This window comes from Microtus ochrogaster, linkage group LG2 (genome assembly GCF_000317375.1).
Source record: "Microtus ochrogaster isolate Prairie Vole_2 linkage group LG2, MicOch1.0, whole genome shotgun sequence".
NCBI classification, from domain to species: Eukaryota; Metazoa; Chordata; class Mammalia; order Rodentia; family Cricetidae; genus Microtus; species Microtus ochrogaster.
Window position 1 is genome coordinate 53625973 of NC_022028.1, and position 16986 is coordinate 53642958.

A 16986-nucleotide genomic window follows, 5' to 3' on the forward strand; every position below is an offset into this window, starting at 1 on the left:
CAAGAGAACAAGAAGAGGACATCAGGGGGCAGCCACCCAGCAAGCAGCAGAGGAAGAAGAAAAGAAAGGTGTCCAGAGGCAAAAGGCAGTCGGGTTAGTTTAGGTTAAGGAAAGCTGGCAACATTGTTTGCCATAGTCGAAACTTGGAAACAACCTAAATGTCTCTTGACTGAAGAATGGATAAGGAAAATGTCTCTCTCTCTCTCTCATGCTCTCTTCCCTTTCTCCCCTCTCCCCAATTTACTCAGGAGATTTTTTTTTTTATCTATTTCCCCTTCCCAGGAGAATCCATGCATGTCTCTCTTAGGGCCCTCCTTGTTACCTAGTTTCTCTGGGGCTGTGGACTGTGGCTAGTTTTCCTTTGCTTTATGTCTAATAACCGTACTGTGAGTATATACCATGTTCTTCAAGACAGGGTTTCTTTGTACCCTTGGCTGTCCTGAAATTAGCTCTGTAGACCCAGCTGACCTTGAACTCACAGGTGTCTGCCTCTCAAGCGCAGGGATTAAAGACAATGTGCCATCACTGCCTGGTCCAATTCCTTTCTTTTTTTTTAAGATTTATTTATTTATTATATATACAACATTCTTTCCATGTATACTTGCGTGTCAGAAGAGGGCACCAGATCTCATTATAGATGACTGTGAGCCACCATGTGGTTGCTGGGAATTGAACTCAGGACCTCTGTAAGAACAGTCAGTGCTCTTAACCTCTGAGCCATCTCTCCAGCCCTCCAATTCCTTTCTTATGCTTGAGATTTATATTGTCAACTCCAATTAGAAAATCAGCAGGATTAGCAAAAATTAGTAATAGCAAAGGCAAAATGTTCCCCAAATCTTACTAGGACTTCCTAAGTCAGTCCAAAACATCCTGTCCTGAGCTGAAGCAAAGGGGGCTCCCTTGGCTCTGCTCGTAGAACGAGCTCGTTCCATTTGCGCCTTCCCACTTCTTAACAATTTGAGAACTAAATTCAGGTAATTGGGCTTGGTGAAAACTCCTGACCACACACAGCGCTCATTGGCAGACCATGTATTTACAGAAGGCCGGCGGGATGGTGCACAGAGAAAGCTGCCAAGCCTGGTGCCCTTCTCTCTGGGACCCACACGTGGAAAAACTGATTCCTGCAAGCCTTAAACGCCCATACACACATGAATGTAATTTTACATTAAAAAAAGATGGACTCCAGCCTGGTCTACAGAGCTAGTTCCAGGACAGGAACCAAAAGCTACAGAGAAACCCTGTCTCGGAAAAAAAAAAAAAAAAAAAAGATAGACTGTGTCTCTCCAGGCATACCACTCCCACAACCTGCCCCACCCTGAATCTCGGTGTTTTCTTGGATTGCCTTGTCTGAAGTGTTTGCTGGCTTCTATCTAGGGCATCGACAGCAAATTCTGATACGGAATAACTTGGGAATCAGTTTCATCCCATCTCACCTGCTTCAGTAGCCTCGTCTCTAAACTGGGCTTACACAGTGAGGTTATAGGTTGTGCTCATCACCCTCCTGGCAGGCAGGTCATCCTGGCTAAGGTAGTGGACTCAGTTCAAGGCCAGCCTGGGAAAATTTACTGAGACCCTGTTTCAGAGTGAACTGGGGCTGCAGTCCCGTGAGTTTTTTTTTTTTTTTTAATCCCGTGAGTTTTTAGACTCCACGAGGCTATACTTCAATCCCCGGCAGTCCCCTGCCCCACAGCACCACTGTTAGAGCACGCTCTGCTTTTTCACTCGGCTTCCTGGACACATCTAAAGCGCCCTTTGTTTAGATTTCCCTGCACGTGGATGGTCAGGACGGGAGCCTTGATAGTTCCTGTTGCTGTGTTAGCTCCGCTCCCCTCCCTTACACAGCTGCTCCCCGTGTCTCTTCCTTCCCGCCCTGAGTGCTCTATTGGACACTCAGCTGGGAAGACATGGCGGCAATCACAGTAGAGCTCCGCTGTGTGCTGAGATCCAGTACTGAGGTTAGCCCGAGGGGCAGGTGATGGTGACCTTGGCGGATTTGTGACTAAGGTCACTTAGTGAAAAAGACACGGAGAAGCATTATGCTTCCTCAAATCAGGAAGAGTGGCACACGTGGGAAGTGCGAGCTGGTGGACCCAGGAGACTGAGGCCATTCTAGGCCACAGGAAAGACTTATCGTAGGTAGCCATGGACCTGGACAGATTAGCCATCATTCTCTTCTGGTAAAGATGCTGTGTCTGCTCTCGTTCCTGTGTGGCTGTATCTCAACTGAAAGCAAATAAGCAAACTTAAAAACCTTAAGTCCACTGAATTAAACATGTTTTTTCAGTGGTGCATGCTTTTAATCCCAGCACTTGGGAGGCAGAGGCACGCGATCTCTGAGTTCATGGCCAGCCTGAACTCGAACAACCTGTTCTAGAACAGCCAGGGCTGTTACAAGAGAAATCCCATCTAAAAACAAACAAACTAAATTCAAACCATGCAGAGAGTGTCTCCTGTTGAGTATCAATTGTAAATGAGACTAGACAGAAACTAGAGAGGGCAAGGAGACGGCCATCCTCGCAGGAACCCTCTCCACAATCCACCCTTTCAAAACAGGCCTGGCAGCCCCAGGACCAGCAGCCGATTCACATTCTGTTCCAGCTCATGAGCAGGAAGATCTGCAGAGGCAGGGTAGCCTTCTGTCCACAGCACAGCCCCTATAAAGGATAGTACCTCCCCTCCCTCCCAGCTACCACTGTTGGAGGACTAGGCACCCTCACTTGGCAAACAGGACTTCCTGTGTTTACATGGCACATGGACAAAAAAGCACTTGGAGCTTGTAGTCTGGTTTCTAAATGGGGAAGGTGGGGAACTGTGGGACAGATTTAATTGTGGCAGGGATGATAAGGGGGTAATGGGCCCCAAGACACAGTTTATAGCCAGATGACTTGGACAAGGAAATGAGGAAACCGGCATTATCACTAGGCTCCAGTTCACTCACACGAGGAGCACCTACCTCTGGGATTAACTGACAATAAAGGTGTTTCTGCATGCAAACACGTGGGCAATCTATTTATTGCAGACTTGCTGGGTTAGGGATGTACCTGGCCCACCCGAGGACCAGGACTGGGGAACAACATATCAAGGGGACATGTTTGGAAAGCAGGTCCTCAGGAACATGTCAAAAAGACCTGCTTTCCAAATGGACACGACTGTCAGTCGGAACTCTACTCAAGGTCTAGAGACAGACTGGATAGTTGCTAAAAACCCTGAGAATTATGCAAGCTTCCCAAGGGACATCTTAGGAAAGGTTGGGGCCGCACAGGTAAGGGAGACAAGGTCTACCACCTGTGAGAGCACTGAAGGCGCCTGCTTAAAAAAAAAAAAAAAAAAAAAAACAAAACCCTGACCCAAGTGTAAGTCACAAGCATGGCCAACAGATGACACCAAAACTCCGAATCTCAGGTTAAGTACTGCAGGCTGGCCTCTTCTCTGTACCACTCAACCTCCCAGCCTGGTGGCCCTGTTGTCATGAAGTCAGCTCACTTTCAGTGCACAGCAGAAAGCCCGATGCAGTGAGTGTTGTACATTATACCAGAAGGCTACAAGCAAAGACATTATCAAGACATTTCTAGCCTCCCCCAAAACTATTTCTAAACCTTAAATTCTCCCTTCAGATTAAATTCAACCAAAACCCTCTGTCCATTCTAAGGAAAATCCCCATCTCCTTCAGAACTGAGCATCACTCCCAGTGGCAGAGCCGAGACCAAGAGCATCTCATTCCACAACTTGCTCAGGACTCTGCTCTCATTATCCCCACCTCCAGGCGGGTACCCTGCTCCTGGTATCAGGGTGGCAGTTGTCACTGTATTTTGGCCCCACCTTTGTAAGCCTCTACTGCTCAGTTTCCTTTGGTGTACTATGCCAAGCCTAGAGGCCCATTTCCAGAAGCCAAAATCAGTTGCCCAACTTGGGACTATGAACTTGAAACATCAAAGGGGCAGCATAATTGCCTTGTAACCTGAGACCTGGCCTGCTACGCCACACCCCCATTGTTTGCCTACCTATCTAGTTTTAAACTCTCCGCCAAGGCCATGAATGAGTCAGAGGGTTTGCTGCTCCTCTGCACTAGACTAAGAATGGAGCATTTCAAATGCATGACCTATTTACTCGCTGGCATTTTCTAACACAGAAACAGACAGGAATGCTCAGTGAGGGGAGGTCCTTGTCCAGCAAGATCAATTCCTAGCACTCCTGACAGGGGCAACTGGGTAATGATAGATAGCTAAGGGTGATGCTCAACACACCCGACACTGATTCAAAGCACTGTATCTGATGGAATGAATCATCTTCCCTGCACCAGACAGTAAACCCAATGAGACAATCTTACTCCTTTTCAATCACTTTGAACACAGAAACAAATCTCACTAAGGTAACTAACTCAAAACTTCAATAATATTTTCTTTATTTACAAGTTAGAATCAAGAGAAAGAAAAGATAGTCCAGGGGGCCAAATGGAGAGGTGACTCAAATCCCCAGGCCCCAAATGGAGTAGAAGGAAAAGGGAAGAGTAGAAAAAAAAAGTTCACGTTAAAAAAAGGAGCTCCCTCTTCTTCCCTCCCCATGGAGGCTGGAGGGAGGGCCATGGTGCTCCTTCCTCACAGCCTCACCTAGCTTAAATAAATTAAAACCTCAAAACAGGGCCCTTAGAAGTGAACAGGACAGCTATGGCCTTAGGTGGCCTTGTGCCAGGCCTATGCCCACTCCACCCATACCCTTGCCCACCCCCATCATCCTGAACAGGGACACTACACCCAAGAGGTCATTCCCCAAAGGGCTAGCAGTCAGTCTGGTTCTGTCCGTGTCCCTGCATCCTCCCACTGCAGAGCCAGCTCTCCTATGGAGGGAGATGAAGAAGTGTCACAGCAAGGGGACAGTGGTGGGGAAGGGTGGTACAGGGGTCCGGTCCTGCGGAGCCTTCCTGCCCCATCTGGCCTGACCCCTTAGCCCGTGTCTGAATCGCTGGTGTCTGAAGAAGAGGATGACGAAGAAGAGGAGCTGGAGTCTGAGCTGGAGCTGGAAGCGCTGAGCCGGGACACTGCGACTTGCTGTGCAGACGAAGACTCCGTTTTCTCACTCGCTGCACAAAAGAGTAACATGAATTTGTCAACAACAGGACACGTGCCTAGTGACGGAGTAAGTGGAAAGAAGGTGGAGTCCCAGCACTCACCTTTTTTGGGAGGTTTTTTGGTGGAGTTAAGCTGTCCACTGACGTCCTGCAACCGCTTCTCTAGCTCCCGCTTTTTCTCCAAAGCTAGCTCCTCCTTTGTCTTTCCCACAGGTTTCTTAATAGCTAGGAGGAAAGGGCAAAGGACTCACTATAGTATATTATATTGCCTTTTAGTCACCAAGAACTGCTAAGTCTCTTTCCATTCCTGAATATGAAGCAGCCCAAAAGCCAGTGTGGCCTGTCACACACACCCCTTAGAACTGGGATGGCCCTCATCTGATACTCACTATAGGGCTTCCGGGGTTTCTTCCGAAGGCAGGATAAAACGTATCGCTCAAGCTCTCTGAGTGTGGATGGCTTGAGTGTTTCGAAATCAATCTCGATTTCTTCTGGATTTGAATCACGTAAAGAGGGTTCCCTGGCTTGGATGATATGTACAACTCGACCCAACTTCTCCCCAGGTAGTTTGTTGATATCCAGGCTTAACTGCCTCTTTTCATCATAACTCATGGGCCTGCTTTCTTCTTCCTCCTCCGAATCATAACCAGTGGGCAGGACAGGTAGGGCTGTCTTTTGGGCCTTTTTAGGCAACCTATGGGCAACAGAAAATTGCTAATGAGTTCACCAGATGCAGAGGCCGACCTACACAACACCCCAAGACTGACTGTCTCAAACACTCACTTGTTACTACTTCCTCCAGAAGTCCCAAAGCCAGAGTGGCCTAACATAGCAGAACTGCCACCCCCGGCTTTCTTAGATTTCTTGGGCTGAAGCGGTCGAGGTGCCCGAGACCCCTTGTCGTCTTCATCAATCCCAACTCGGCCCCGATGTTTCTCTGCCTTCCGTTTCTTCTTTTTCTCCTTTTTCTCTCTCTTCCGCTTGGGCTTAGATATTGGGCCTTGGGATAGGGCAGCCAGTTGTTCATGTACTGCTCGAAGCTACACAGGACAAAAGACAATAGGATCAAGAAACACAGTTGTTCAAAGAACACACATAGTTCAAAGTTCTTACCCAGCCAAAGCCCAAGCCTAATGAGATACCTGCTCCTGCAGCTCTGCCAGGCGATGAGCCCTTTCTTCCTCAGAGTCTGAGCTCTCACTCTCCTCTTCCTCATCTTCCTCATCTTCTTCCTCCTCTTCCTCAGAGGAGCTCTCACTGCTACTTTCCTCACTTGAAGACTCTGAAGATGATTTGGCCAACCCAGGAGGCAAGACAGTAGAGACCGGTAAAGGCCCTGGTTCCAGTGGCTCATCGGGCATCTTGGCATAGCGGAACTCAAACACATCCTAAAAATACAGGTGGGAGACAAAACCGTTTAATGCCCAGTCCCTCAACTCACTAGCTCCAGCTTAAACGGCCAAGTTTTACACATTTTGAACGTACAGCAAACTAAAGCTCTCCTCATAACCAGGTATGTGTAAAGGACAAGTCACACTCACCTGTAACTTTCGTGCCATGGCCACGACATCGTGGTCAGGAGGATTGTACTTATAGCAGTTGGAAAACATAAGTCGAACATCAGCAGCGAACTCCTGTGCATCTCGGTAATCACGATTCTCCATCTTCCGCTGCAGAAGGAGGCAGCATGAGAAGCTGCACAGGCAGAGACTCATCTTTCCCTGCCAACCCGACTCAAGAGCAACAGTGGGGATGACCTTAAGATCTGTGCCCTGGGGCTCAAGTTTGAAGTCCAAGGATTTGGGGTAGGTTTGAAGAGAGATCTACGTCTAGAAAGAAACATTTCTAAGTGACCAAGGCCATCTCCCACATCACATCTCCCTAACCCGACTCTTAGGAACTGCTGAAATTTTATCCTTACCGTAAGAAACAAGGACTTGAAAGTATGTGACCTTCTTTCTGCCTTGTACAGTTTTATAATAGCAAGACACCCAGAATGAAAATCTACTAAGTGCCCATAAGGAGACATGGATATTGCTTTAGGTCCCAATCACTGCCTGAGCATCCCATCTGCCCCATGCAGTGGGTACCTTGACAGTGCTGAGGTCCATGGGATGCTTAATGATGTCATGGTAATCGTGAAGGCCAAGAGCAGAAGCATCCACTGGTTTATAGAAAGGCCAGGCATAGGCAGCATGCTTCTTTGAGAGCAACTCCTTCAAAATGCCATTGCAGTGCTTTAGCTGTTCTGACAGCTTTCCTTTCTTAGAGCTCTGGTGTTGCTGCTGCGAGTCAGGCAAGTCTTTTCGTGGGGGTTTGATAGGGCGGCCACTCTCTCTACGCATAGGAGGAAGCCGCGCTGCCTTTGGCTCAAGACCCCCTGGAGGACTAGCTGGGGAACCAGGAGCCAGGATGGCTGTAGGTGTAGGGGTAGTCGTATCTGCTTTCCGTTTAACGCCTTTTTTCTGTAGAAAGGTGAGGGACGGGGTCACTCCGGGTCCATTTCTTTTAACACCTTCTCCTCCCAGGTGCCCAAACAATCTGATGTATTACCTTGGCAAGGGGCTGAGCTGGAGGAGCTGCTGATACAGCAAGGAGTGGGGGTCCAGCAGAATGCAGGGACTTCAGAAGGGGAGCAGAGATGACTGACGGGTGGGGAATGTTGAGGACAGTAGTGGGTATTTCAGGCGGTGGTGTATACAGGGCTGTATGCGACACAGAAGAAACCGCAGGCACCTGATGGGCACCGGTAATATTGCCCTGCAGTGCTAGGAAGGGAAACAGTAAGTTTCATTCATTCTCATCTTTAGCCTGTCACCTGTATAGCTTTCCCCTCGCTAAGCCACACATACAGCCCCATCTCTTCCTACCTGCTAACTTGGCCCCCTTCTTATGGCTGTTCTTAGGGATGGTCACCACAAGCTCTTGTTCTTCTTGTGGCATAGCTGCCACTTTCTGTAGGAAGATTTTCTCCAGTGTCTGTGCCATCAGGACGATGTCGTCGGTGGGCTGCAGGAACAAGCACACACACAAGTTACCATCTCTGCAGAACTCCCAGCCCCAGGGCACCACACCTTCCCAACTCCCATCACCACTGCAAGCCCAAGGCAGAGCTGATGAGTTACACATCCTGCTCTTCTCAGGCCTCCAGAGCTTTCTGAGAAACATGGCTATCACCCCCCCCCCCCGACTTAAATCCTGTCACTCCAGGGGCCCTGCTCTCTAAGGGTGGCATGTGGAGGGTCAGGCTTTTCTAGGACCTTCAAGACCTGGACACTATTTCCAGCAGCTAGAACCACAAACAAATGTACTGCCTCTCATGGCTATAGTAAACAAACACTTCAAAAAGCCCAACAGCCTACCTTGTTATAAATGTAACAGTTGGTAAACATTGTATTGAAGTCCTGCATACACTCTGAGGCAGCCCAGTAGTAATTGTTTTCAAGTCTCCTCTTGATAGTACCCATGTCCATAGGCTGTTTTATAATCTTATGGTAATCCTAAAGAAAGATAGGCCAAGTCAGAGCCATGGAAAAATGCTTATTCTAGGGCAACTACTGACAGGAATGACAGACACACACCTGCACGCACACCCTAGCCACTAAGGAGTATGCCCCACACTGCGGCCCCAAAGAAACTATGGGTCAGAAAAATTAGAGTAAGATCTTTTAATTCCCACTAGGAAGTCCCTAATGCCTTTCTCTAGCCACCCACCTCCCACCCACTCTGGAGGCTTCCCATCCTGTGACATTACCTCTGGGGATGGCTATCCATGGGCTGCATGAGGGAAAGGAAGAAGCTAAGAATTTTGGCCACCGTGGTCCTCTCCCAACCAGGGGTGGGAATCTGTAAAATGGAGCCAGGGCACAAAAGTTAAGGAAGGGACACATGGAGGGCAAAATGAGAGATGCCAAGATAGAGATAACAAGCACAAAGGACCAAGAATCCAGAACTCTGTCTGGTGGCTACTTGTCCTCAAGAGAATGGGAGCTCCCTAGGGGCCGCAGCACCTACACTAGGTAGCCCACACCCCCACTCACGCGCTCCTGCTCACCCCCACACCTGCCCCAGCCCACCCTCTCACTCACCGGCAGACCCAGCTTCACAGCGTCCACAGGCTGCCGGAAGGGCCAAGCAAACTGGTGCTTCCACAGGGCCTTCATCACCACCTTGTGCAGGTACTGCAGTTGGTTTGTTACCCGCCCTGGCTTTTTGGGATTGGACACCTCGGGGGGCGGTGGGTTGGCAGGGGTCAGTTGTAAAGCTGGTACAGAAGCCATCGTGGGGCTCTCAAATCCCTCATACAGCAGAGAAGGCTTTCGAATCCTTTTCCCTGGTGCTGCTGCCTCTGGGCCCAGCCCCAGTAAACCTGCATTCCCTTCCCCAGGGAGTCTGCAAAAAGGGGAAGCAGAATTAGACGTGGAGGCATGAAAGATGAAAAAGTTGCTAACTGCAGTATGCACCCCTATAAACTCGGGCTCTGGCTGTCTGAGGTTCACATGAAAACAAATCACAGGGAGAAATCAACTCCCAATAGCTGCACCATCTCCATCTAGCTCTTACATCCTTTAGTAGCAGGAGCTACTTGGTTAAAATAAACACAAAAACCAAGACGTCACATGACAACTCAAGCCTTACGGGGAGGAATCTGAAGCAAAAATAGGTGGAGCTATGAAAGCGAAGCTTCTTCCTCGCTAGGGACCTAATGGTTGCCATGGTGGTTGAGAGAAGGCAAAGAACAGAGGAAAGAAAAGGAAGGGGTGGGAATAAACTTCATAAACACGACACCTAATAATTCATCTTGGCATGTTTTGCAATCTTCGAGTTAAAAAGCCACAGTAGAAAACCAGACAAAACACTAACCCAAAGACACAAGGAAATATCGGTCAGACCTAAAGGTTTCCCTAAAACAAGTCTCCTTCAAATCACACCCTGCAGTCAAGGTCAGGAAGCCCTAATTTTGATTGCACATCCCGCTACAAAGTATCTATCGCTAGCAGCTCCCCCGGTAGGAGACTAAAGGCCAACGGGGGCGCGCTGGTACTCTAACCAGGTGTTCCCCAGTGCCCGCGACACTACACCCAGAGCTCATTGTTTACGTCCGCAGAGGATCGCTGAGCCAACCCTTCCGCTCCATCCATCGCTCCATCCATCCATTTCCTCCTCCCTGAACGAAGCTCAGCGGTACCCAAACACACCCACCGCCACAGAAAGGAAGCACCGGTCAGAGAAGGGCTATCTATGCAGCAAGAACCCAGCCTCGGAGGAACCGTCTCTATTCCGTGGGAATCCCGCTATCAAACCCTCAAGCTATCAACATGGCAACTCTACGGACACTGAAGTGGGCGAGACCCCCCACAAACAAGATGACAAAGTCAAGGCTGAGCCGCGCACAACCCCCACCCAGCGGTCCGACTCGGTCTGGCCGAACGAGCCTGCGGCCGCAGCACCACAAACGCCGCCAGGCCGCTCCGACGCAGTACCTGGGCCGCCGCCACCGCTCCAAAACCGTCGCAGCCCCCTCCGCGAGCTCGCGTCAACAGCTGCGGCGCGGCAGCGCGCCCGTCCGCCCCGAACGCCGCCCCCCTCCCACCCCGGCCGGCCGGCGCAGACGTACTTGTGGGGAGTCACGTTCTGCAGCATCTTGACCTCGGGGAATCGCCGCTCAGCCGTGTCAAGTCCGGGTGGCCTCGGCGCCGCTCACCGCCGGGGCCAGCATAACCGGGGGAGCGGGGGAGAGGCCGCGCTTCCCGGCCCTCCCGACGGCAGCCTCGCTGCGATCGCCTGCGCCGCCCTCCGCGCAACTCCGGCAGCTTGGCGCGCTCCGCAGGCGGCGATGGCAGGAAAATGGCGGCGGCCTCTGCCGGCCGGCGAGCACAATCTGCAAACCCCGACAGTCTCCAATCCGTGGCACCGCCGTCAATTCCGCCCGCTGCCGGTCTACCGGGGCCCCGTCTTCCTGCCGCGGCCGCCGGGGGCAACGAGCACTGCGTCAGATCTCCGATGGAGGCGGATGAACACCGAGAGGGGCTTCAGAGAGCCGCCGCCTCCATCTTTGAAGTCCTCCCGAGGGCGGAGTGGAGGGGTGGACAGACTCCGCGGGCTGGGCGGGGCCCGAGAAAGGGGAGCTGCGGGGGCTTCTACGGGGTCTGCACAGCCCGCCGGGGCCGGCCGCGGGCGGGGGCGGAGGCCATTTGCAGGCGGATGGACGCGGATTGGCTCGGCGGCCCGCGAAGCTCTGGGTCGGCAGGCAGGATCCTCCAGCCCGTCCTAGACGCTGCTCCACTCCAGCGCGAAATGGCGCCGCCGAGCCCCGCGCCAGGGCTTTATATATAGTCGGAGGGGCGGAGCTTCGCCGCTCATGCGCGCCACCCGGCTGGCGGCGGCCCCCGCCCCCTCCGCGCGTGCTCGCTCGCTCACGCGCGTGAGGAAGCAGAGGCTGGGAGGCCGGGCCGCCTCTTCGCGGGAGCTGCTCCTATTGGCCCGCGCCGGGGTGACGTCACAGACTCCATTTCCAAGGCGTCCATCACCCGGCAGTGGAGTACCGCAGCGAGCCAAGGCGAAGGGGCAGTTCGCCATGTCTCCCAGCCAGTTGGCTGCGCTGTGGCTCGGCGACTCCCGGGAGCGAGGGAGGCCGAAGGGCGTGCGGGCGCCTGTCTCCCCACCTCCAGGTCCCGCCGGGTCCAGGGCTCGCAGGCTCGGGGCGGCCGCCGATCGCCCGGGGCAGGCTGGTCGTGCCATCGCCGTCGGCGGCGCAGGGAGGGAGGGGTCGCGCGGGCGGGGCCGGCGGGAGGCTGCTGGGCCGCAGAGAACCTGAAAAGAGGAAGACAGACGCCATCTTAGGAGCAGCGGCCTGCTTTCTCGCAGCGACACCTCGGCGTCCCCCGTAGCTCCGCGATGCAGTCTAATGTTGCTAGGCTCGGCGCGCAACACCCTCGCCTCCCCTGAGCCGGCGCCATCGAAACAAAGGCCAGGCACTGCTTAAACACCAGCCCAAAAGAGCGCGGCCACCCCGGGTGCCCCGCGGCGGGCGATCCCGCCCTCTGCCCACCTCTCTCACCCGCCTGCCACACAAGCCCACGGCGTCCACCTGCCCCGAAAACCCTACCTCTCTCTCATTTTCCCCGCCGCTGTCGGCGAGCGAGGGCAGCGCGTGGGTGCACGGACGCCCCCCGCCCCCATCGGCCGGCGTCCTCCCCACGGAGCGCCTCTCGCACCGGTCAGCGCCAGGGAGGAGGGCGAGCCGAGGAGGCGGCGGCGCCGCTCTGCAGCCCTCCCCCGCCCTTCCCCCTCGCTGGCCGCCTCCGTGGAGGGGCAGGAGCCATTTTGGGAGCCGTCTCGCCCCCTCCCCCAGGCTGGAGGGGGGCTCTGGGAACCAGAGGGACTCGGGTAGCAATAAACAGAGCCCAAGGTCAGCTAGCTGGTGCCCCTCGCGGGAAAGTCAAGGGCTGCCCGCCAGAGGCCACCTGAGCTTCCCCAACCCCTCCTCGTCCCCAGGGAGACTCGTGTGCTCGTCTGGGCAAGGAAGTGAGAGTGGGTGAGGGGCTACAAGGCAGGCGGGCTCCCCCTCCCCGAGTCACCCTCCCTCCACTGGAGCCCTCGACCTCGAACCTCGGTTACTGCATTTAACATGGCGGCCAAGCTGCTGTCTTCTGGGCCGCCAGGTTAGCGCAGACCCCGGCGGGGGAAGCGCGCCTGGGGAGCGGGGCCCCTCCACTCCCCGTCAGGGCCCAGGCCAGGGTCGCCCGAGTGCGCGCGGCCCCGCCCGGGCGGCTGCGGCGAGCAGGGCAATGACACAGCAACTTTGCAGGCGGCTCCCCTCCCCCTAGCGGCCCGGCCTCCAGAGTGGCGTTCCCGCGCCTGGGCCGCGCGCGGGTCGGGACCCGGGCCGGCAGGGGTGGGGTGGGGGTGGGGACAAGCTCGGGAGCTGGGGAACGGCGAGGCTTTAGGCAAAGGGCGCCCAGACGAGGCTCCCGCCGCCCGGCATTCCGGAAAGTCACCGGGCCCCAGTCGCTCGCAGCCCTCCCTGCCCCCACATGAGTCACAGGGGAGGCTGCAGCAGCTTAGTAATTTGGAAAAGTAACTCTCTCTTTCCGTTCCCTCCCCCGCAGCGCACAAGGAGGCGACTGTTGCGGGAGGGGGAGGGGAGGGAGGTGGCGACACAGCACGCCACCCCAGAAACCCTAGACCTCGCACCGGAGGGCCGTTCCGGGTCCCGAGCGAACTCCCGACTCCTTCCGCCCCCCCCCAGTACCCACCCCAGGCCAGCACGTCGCTCCCCACCCCGGGGCAGACCCGGCAGGGCCCACGAAGGCAGGCGGCTGCCATAGTAGGCCGCACAGGCCGTGTCCGCGTGGAAAAGCACACACACTCGCTAAGGGTCGAAGCAGCGCCTGCAGCACGCCATGTGACAGCGGCGAGCCTGCTCCCCTCGACACAAAGGGGTCCCCGGGGAGCCGGCGCCAGGGACGACATCGGTGCACCAGTCGGGCTGCCAGCTCCAGCCCGCGCTCCCACGGCCAACACCCCCCACTCGGCCTCGCCCGCCGAAGGGACCCCCTCTCACCTGGCTGCAGGTTCCCCGGACCCCCAGGGGACCAGCGAAAGGGGGCACACGCCACCCTCGCCCCCTTGCCCTCCAGTGGGTACGTAGGCACGAGGTTGGCCATTCCCCTCCCCCCAGTGGCCCTCTCGGGCTGGCCCCGGTCCACACTCCCATTGGCTGTCAGGTGTTTGAAAGACAAGTCCCCCCATCCTCTCCCGAACCCCAAGAATGCGCCCCACTCCCCACCTTTAGTTATGCATTGACACGACGGCCGGCGTCCCCGCCCCGGGGGCCCCTGCTCACCTGGGTCCAGGAGCTACGGGGGGGCTTCAAAGTCGCCCTCGGCCCGGCCGGGGGGAGCACGGAATCCGGGGTGTCAACCCCCCCGGAAGCCGAGGCGGCGTTGGGGGAGGGGGCGTCGCCCCCGGCCCCTCCCTTCCCTAGCCGCTGGGGGTGGGGGAAAGCATCGGGGCCGCGCAGCCACGTCAGCAGCACTCGGACTGGCTGGGCCGGGTCACGTGTCCGCTCCCCGCCACCTCCAAGGCCACGAGGGCGAGGTTTCCGAACGTTTCCGAACGTCCCCGAGGGTCGTGTACGGGGTCCCGGGGACTGCCCAGGCCTGTGTCCCGAGACCCCAGGCCTCGCTGCCGCCTCCGGCCTCCTGCGCGCCTGCGGTCGACCCCGGCCCCCCCCCCCCCCCTCGCCTCTCGGTACGGGTTCAGCATGGCTGCCACAGCCCCGAAACACGCACAGCGCAGGCGCAAGGGTGTGACCGGACCGGGCGGGGGGGGGTTGAGGGAGAGCCGGAGTGCGCAGGCGTAGGCCGCCGCCGCGAGCCTTCGGGGCGGGCTGGGAGCGCGCGATGGGTGGGGCGGGAGCGCGCGGGCTTGTGGCTGGGCGGCCTTTCCCCCACCGCGGTGGGAGTCGGTTCTTCCGGCCGGGGCCTGGGGCGGTGCCTGGCGCCTTCAGGCCGGAGTGCGCGGGCCCCGAGCCTGGGCCTGGCTGCAGGGCGGGCCTCCCTGGAACGGTGGGGGTCGCCCGGATGAGCTCGGTCTGCCGTTTAAATCGGGAGTGGTGGGGTTTCTCGAGTCCCTTAAACTGCTTTTCTCTATGAGACTTGCAAATACTTGAACTCTTGCCTTCTGCGAAGCTTGCCACCAGTTTGCTCCTCCGATCTTATGCAGGTAGACCTTTGAACAACGCGCCCACTGCGAAATTTTTGCGCGTTTTAATCATGGTTCTTTCCTGACTTTGTCTGTGCTCTACATTTCTGTCTCTAGTCTTACCAGTTCCTTTCATTTCTCTCAGTTTTTATCCTGTTAAAATGTAGGGTGGTCGCTAAATGTAGTGCAGCTAAGGTGTGAAGCTCTAGCGTGCTGTCGTTTTTTTGCTTTTCAAGCGTATGGTCTGGATTTCCACTCCCCACCGACAGACAACCTGCATTCTCCTTGTGTAGACTGGGCCATGTTTCTTTCTCGTTCTACAAGGGGGTTCTCAGTTTAAGGAAACTGCCTTTGACCTGATCAGCCTTCTCTGTTAACCTAGAGTTATTTCTCCTGTCCATTTTGGTTTCTTAGCCAGAAAGAAAACCCATTCGATATTGTGCCCCGCCAGTAAACACTCAGTCTTTCTCAACTCTGAACAGCCAGGATCTGGACTTGGCTCCCCGTCTCCCTCCTCATGTCCCTGTTCATTCAGCGGCTGTGTGTGAGGGTCTGACCGCCTTACCAGGACCTCCCACCTGGCGGCCTCAGAAATGAGACCACTTCTCTGATTCCTCCCTGGCATTGCCTGTGCCCAGGCCCTCTCCAGGCTCCCCCAGGCCCTTCAGGCAGCTGTTCCTGCGGTGTTTGACAGGCTTGCATCTTTGCCTGGCATCTTTAATGACAAGCCTTTCAACTCCACGTTAGTTCAGAGCGTTCTCCTGAGCAGAACTCCTTACTAAGAATTCCTGCTCGAATAACCTCAGCCTGCTCAGAGTGACGTGGGCTGCGCACCTTCTCCGGTGTCAGCCGACTGCAGCTTCCAGGTCTCGAGGTCTGGAATGGAGAGAGTCAGTCTTACCCTTCCTCACAACTTTAAGTCTGTTGCATAGTGGCACTAGCCATATTTTGATTTCTCAGTAGCCACACACGGTTAGTGGCTGTCCCACAAGGCGGCACAGTTTGTAAATGACAGAAATGATCTCATAGAAGGCCTTACTGTTTTAGCTAAGTGCCCAGTCACTGAGCTTCTTCCCCAGCGGTGGGATTGGTGGAATTGTGTTTTGGATAGCGCCACTCTGGGCTTTCCCTCCTGGCCTGTGCCGAATGCTCTTCCTTCCCTAGAACTCTGTCCCTTGTAATTTGTTAGTCCCCATGGCTTATCATTATACAATAAAATTTAAAATGCTGTGTGTCTGTTGGAAAGGTCTGCTTCCTGCTGCTAGCCTCACCCTCTACCCCACAAGGGTCCCAGATGTGTGCCCTCCAACCTGATGTCAGCCAGTTCCTCTCCGACCCTGTACCCCACCCACGGCTGGAGCAGGTTCCCAGATGTGTGCCCTCCAGCCCTGACGTCCTCTCTGACCCTGTACCCCACAAGGGTCCCAGATGTGTGCCCTCCAGCCTGACGTCAACCAGTTCCTCTCCGACCCTGTACCCCCCGCGTGGAGCAGGTTCCCAGATGTGTGCACTCAGGGATGTTCTTTTGTGCTTCAGTGTTTGTCCTGTGCATTCCTTCTACTTGGGATATGCTTTCTCTTCATTTAAACCAAAAGGGCAACATCTCCAAATACTGCCTACTCTTGACCCCTAAACTAAGCTGATTCCTTTATGATTGTACTTCTATAGTGAGTCATGTGATCCCCCGCATCTTCATTAGATTTCATCCTGAGTCATGTGACCCCTGCATCTTCATTAGATTTCATCCTGAGTCATGTGACCCCTGCATCTTCATTAGATTTCATCCTGGGGTGGAGGCTGTGTTGCTGGTGATGGTGTATGGGTGTGTTTCTTACACAGGGTTTCACTATGTAACCGTGGCCGGCTTGGAACTCTGTGTAGACCAGGCTGGCCTCGGACTCACAGAGATCCCCCTGCCTCTTCCTCTCGTGTGCACCACCACACCTGGCATCACCTCTGTTTTTCAGGTGAAATCACAGGAAGGCGTATTGAATCATTTGCCCAAGGTCAGACTTGCTAAGTAGCAGAGTTGGATTTGAACCCATAACATCTGCTTCTGAATAGTGTTATCCAGGATCCACAGAGTTTTGGGTCTAGGATTGGAACGGGAGAAGTGACGACTAGGAGAGGAATGGTCGAGAATTATCTTTAAGGTGACATTTAAATTAGCCAGGGAAGCCGGGCGGTGGTGGCGCACGCCTTTAATCCCAGCA

General features: G+C 54.9%; 1 protein-coding gene across 4 annotated transcripts; it reads right to left on the bottom strand.

The window, feature by feature from the left end:
- Positions 1 to 4385: 4385 nt before the first annotated feature.
- On the bottom strand, positions 4386 to 14125 carry Brd2 (bromodomain containing 2). Of its 4 annotated transcripts, none has more exons than XM_013351126.2 (13): positions 13914 to 14125; positions 10683 to 11878; positions 9154 to 9457; positions 8428 to 8565; positions 7936 to 8074; positions 7619 to 7833; positions 7156 to 7530; positions 6607 to 6735; positions 6208 to 6453; positions 5849 to 6105; positions 5455 to 5759; positions 5168 to 5290; positions 4386 to 5077 (listed from the first exon to the last, which is right to left on the bottom strand). In XM_013351126.2, exons 2-13 carry the CDS (start codon positions 10706 to 10708, stop codon positions 4941 to 4943), a joined length of 2394 nt encoding a protein of 797 aa, XP_013206580.1. In that variant the 5' UTR covers positions 10709 to 11878; positions 13914 to 14125; the 3' UTR covers positions 4386 to 4940. The 4 variants fall into 4 exon arrangements, with proteins under 4 accessions (XP_013206580.1, XP_026641423.1, XP_026641424.1 ...); XM_026785622.1 differs by lacking the exon at positions 13914 to 14125 and adding an exon at positions 12677 to 12792; XM_026785623.1 differs by lacking the exon at positions 13914 to 14125 and adding an exon at positions 12174 to 12249.
- Between the last annotated feature and the right edge of the window lie 2861 nt (positions 14126 to 16986).

Coding starts and splice junctions, on each gene's coding strand:
- Brd2 (XM_013351126.2), bottom strand. CDS start 10,708: ATGCTGCAGAACGTGACTCCCCACAA. Junction 8,566..9,153: donor CTGTGAAGCTGGGTCTGCCG/GTGAGTGAGAGG, acceptor ATCTTTCTTTAG/GATTACCATAAGATTATAAA. Junction 5,078..5,167: donor CAAAAAACCTCCCAAAAAAG/GTGAGTGCTGGG, acceptor TCTTTTGTGCAG/CGAGTGAGAAAACGGAGTCT.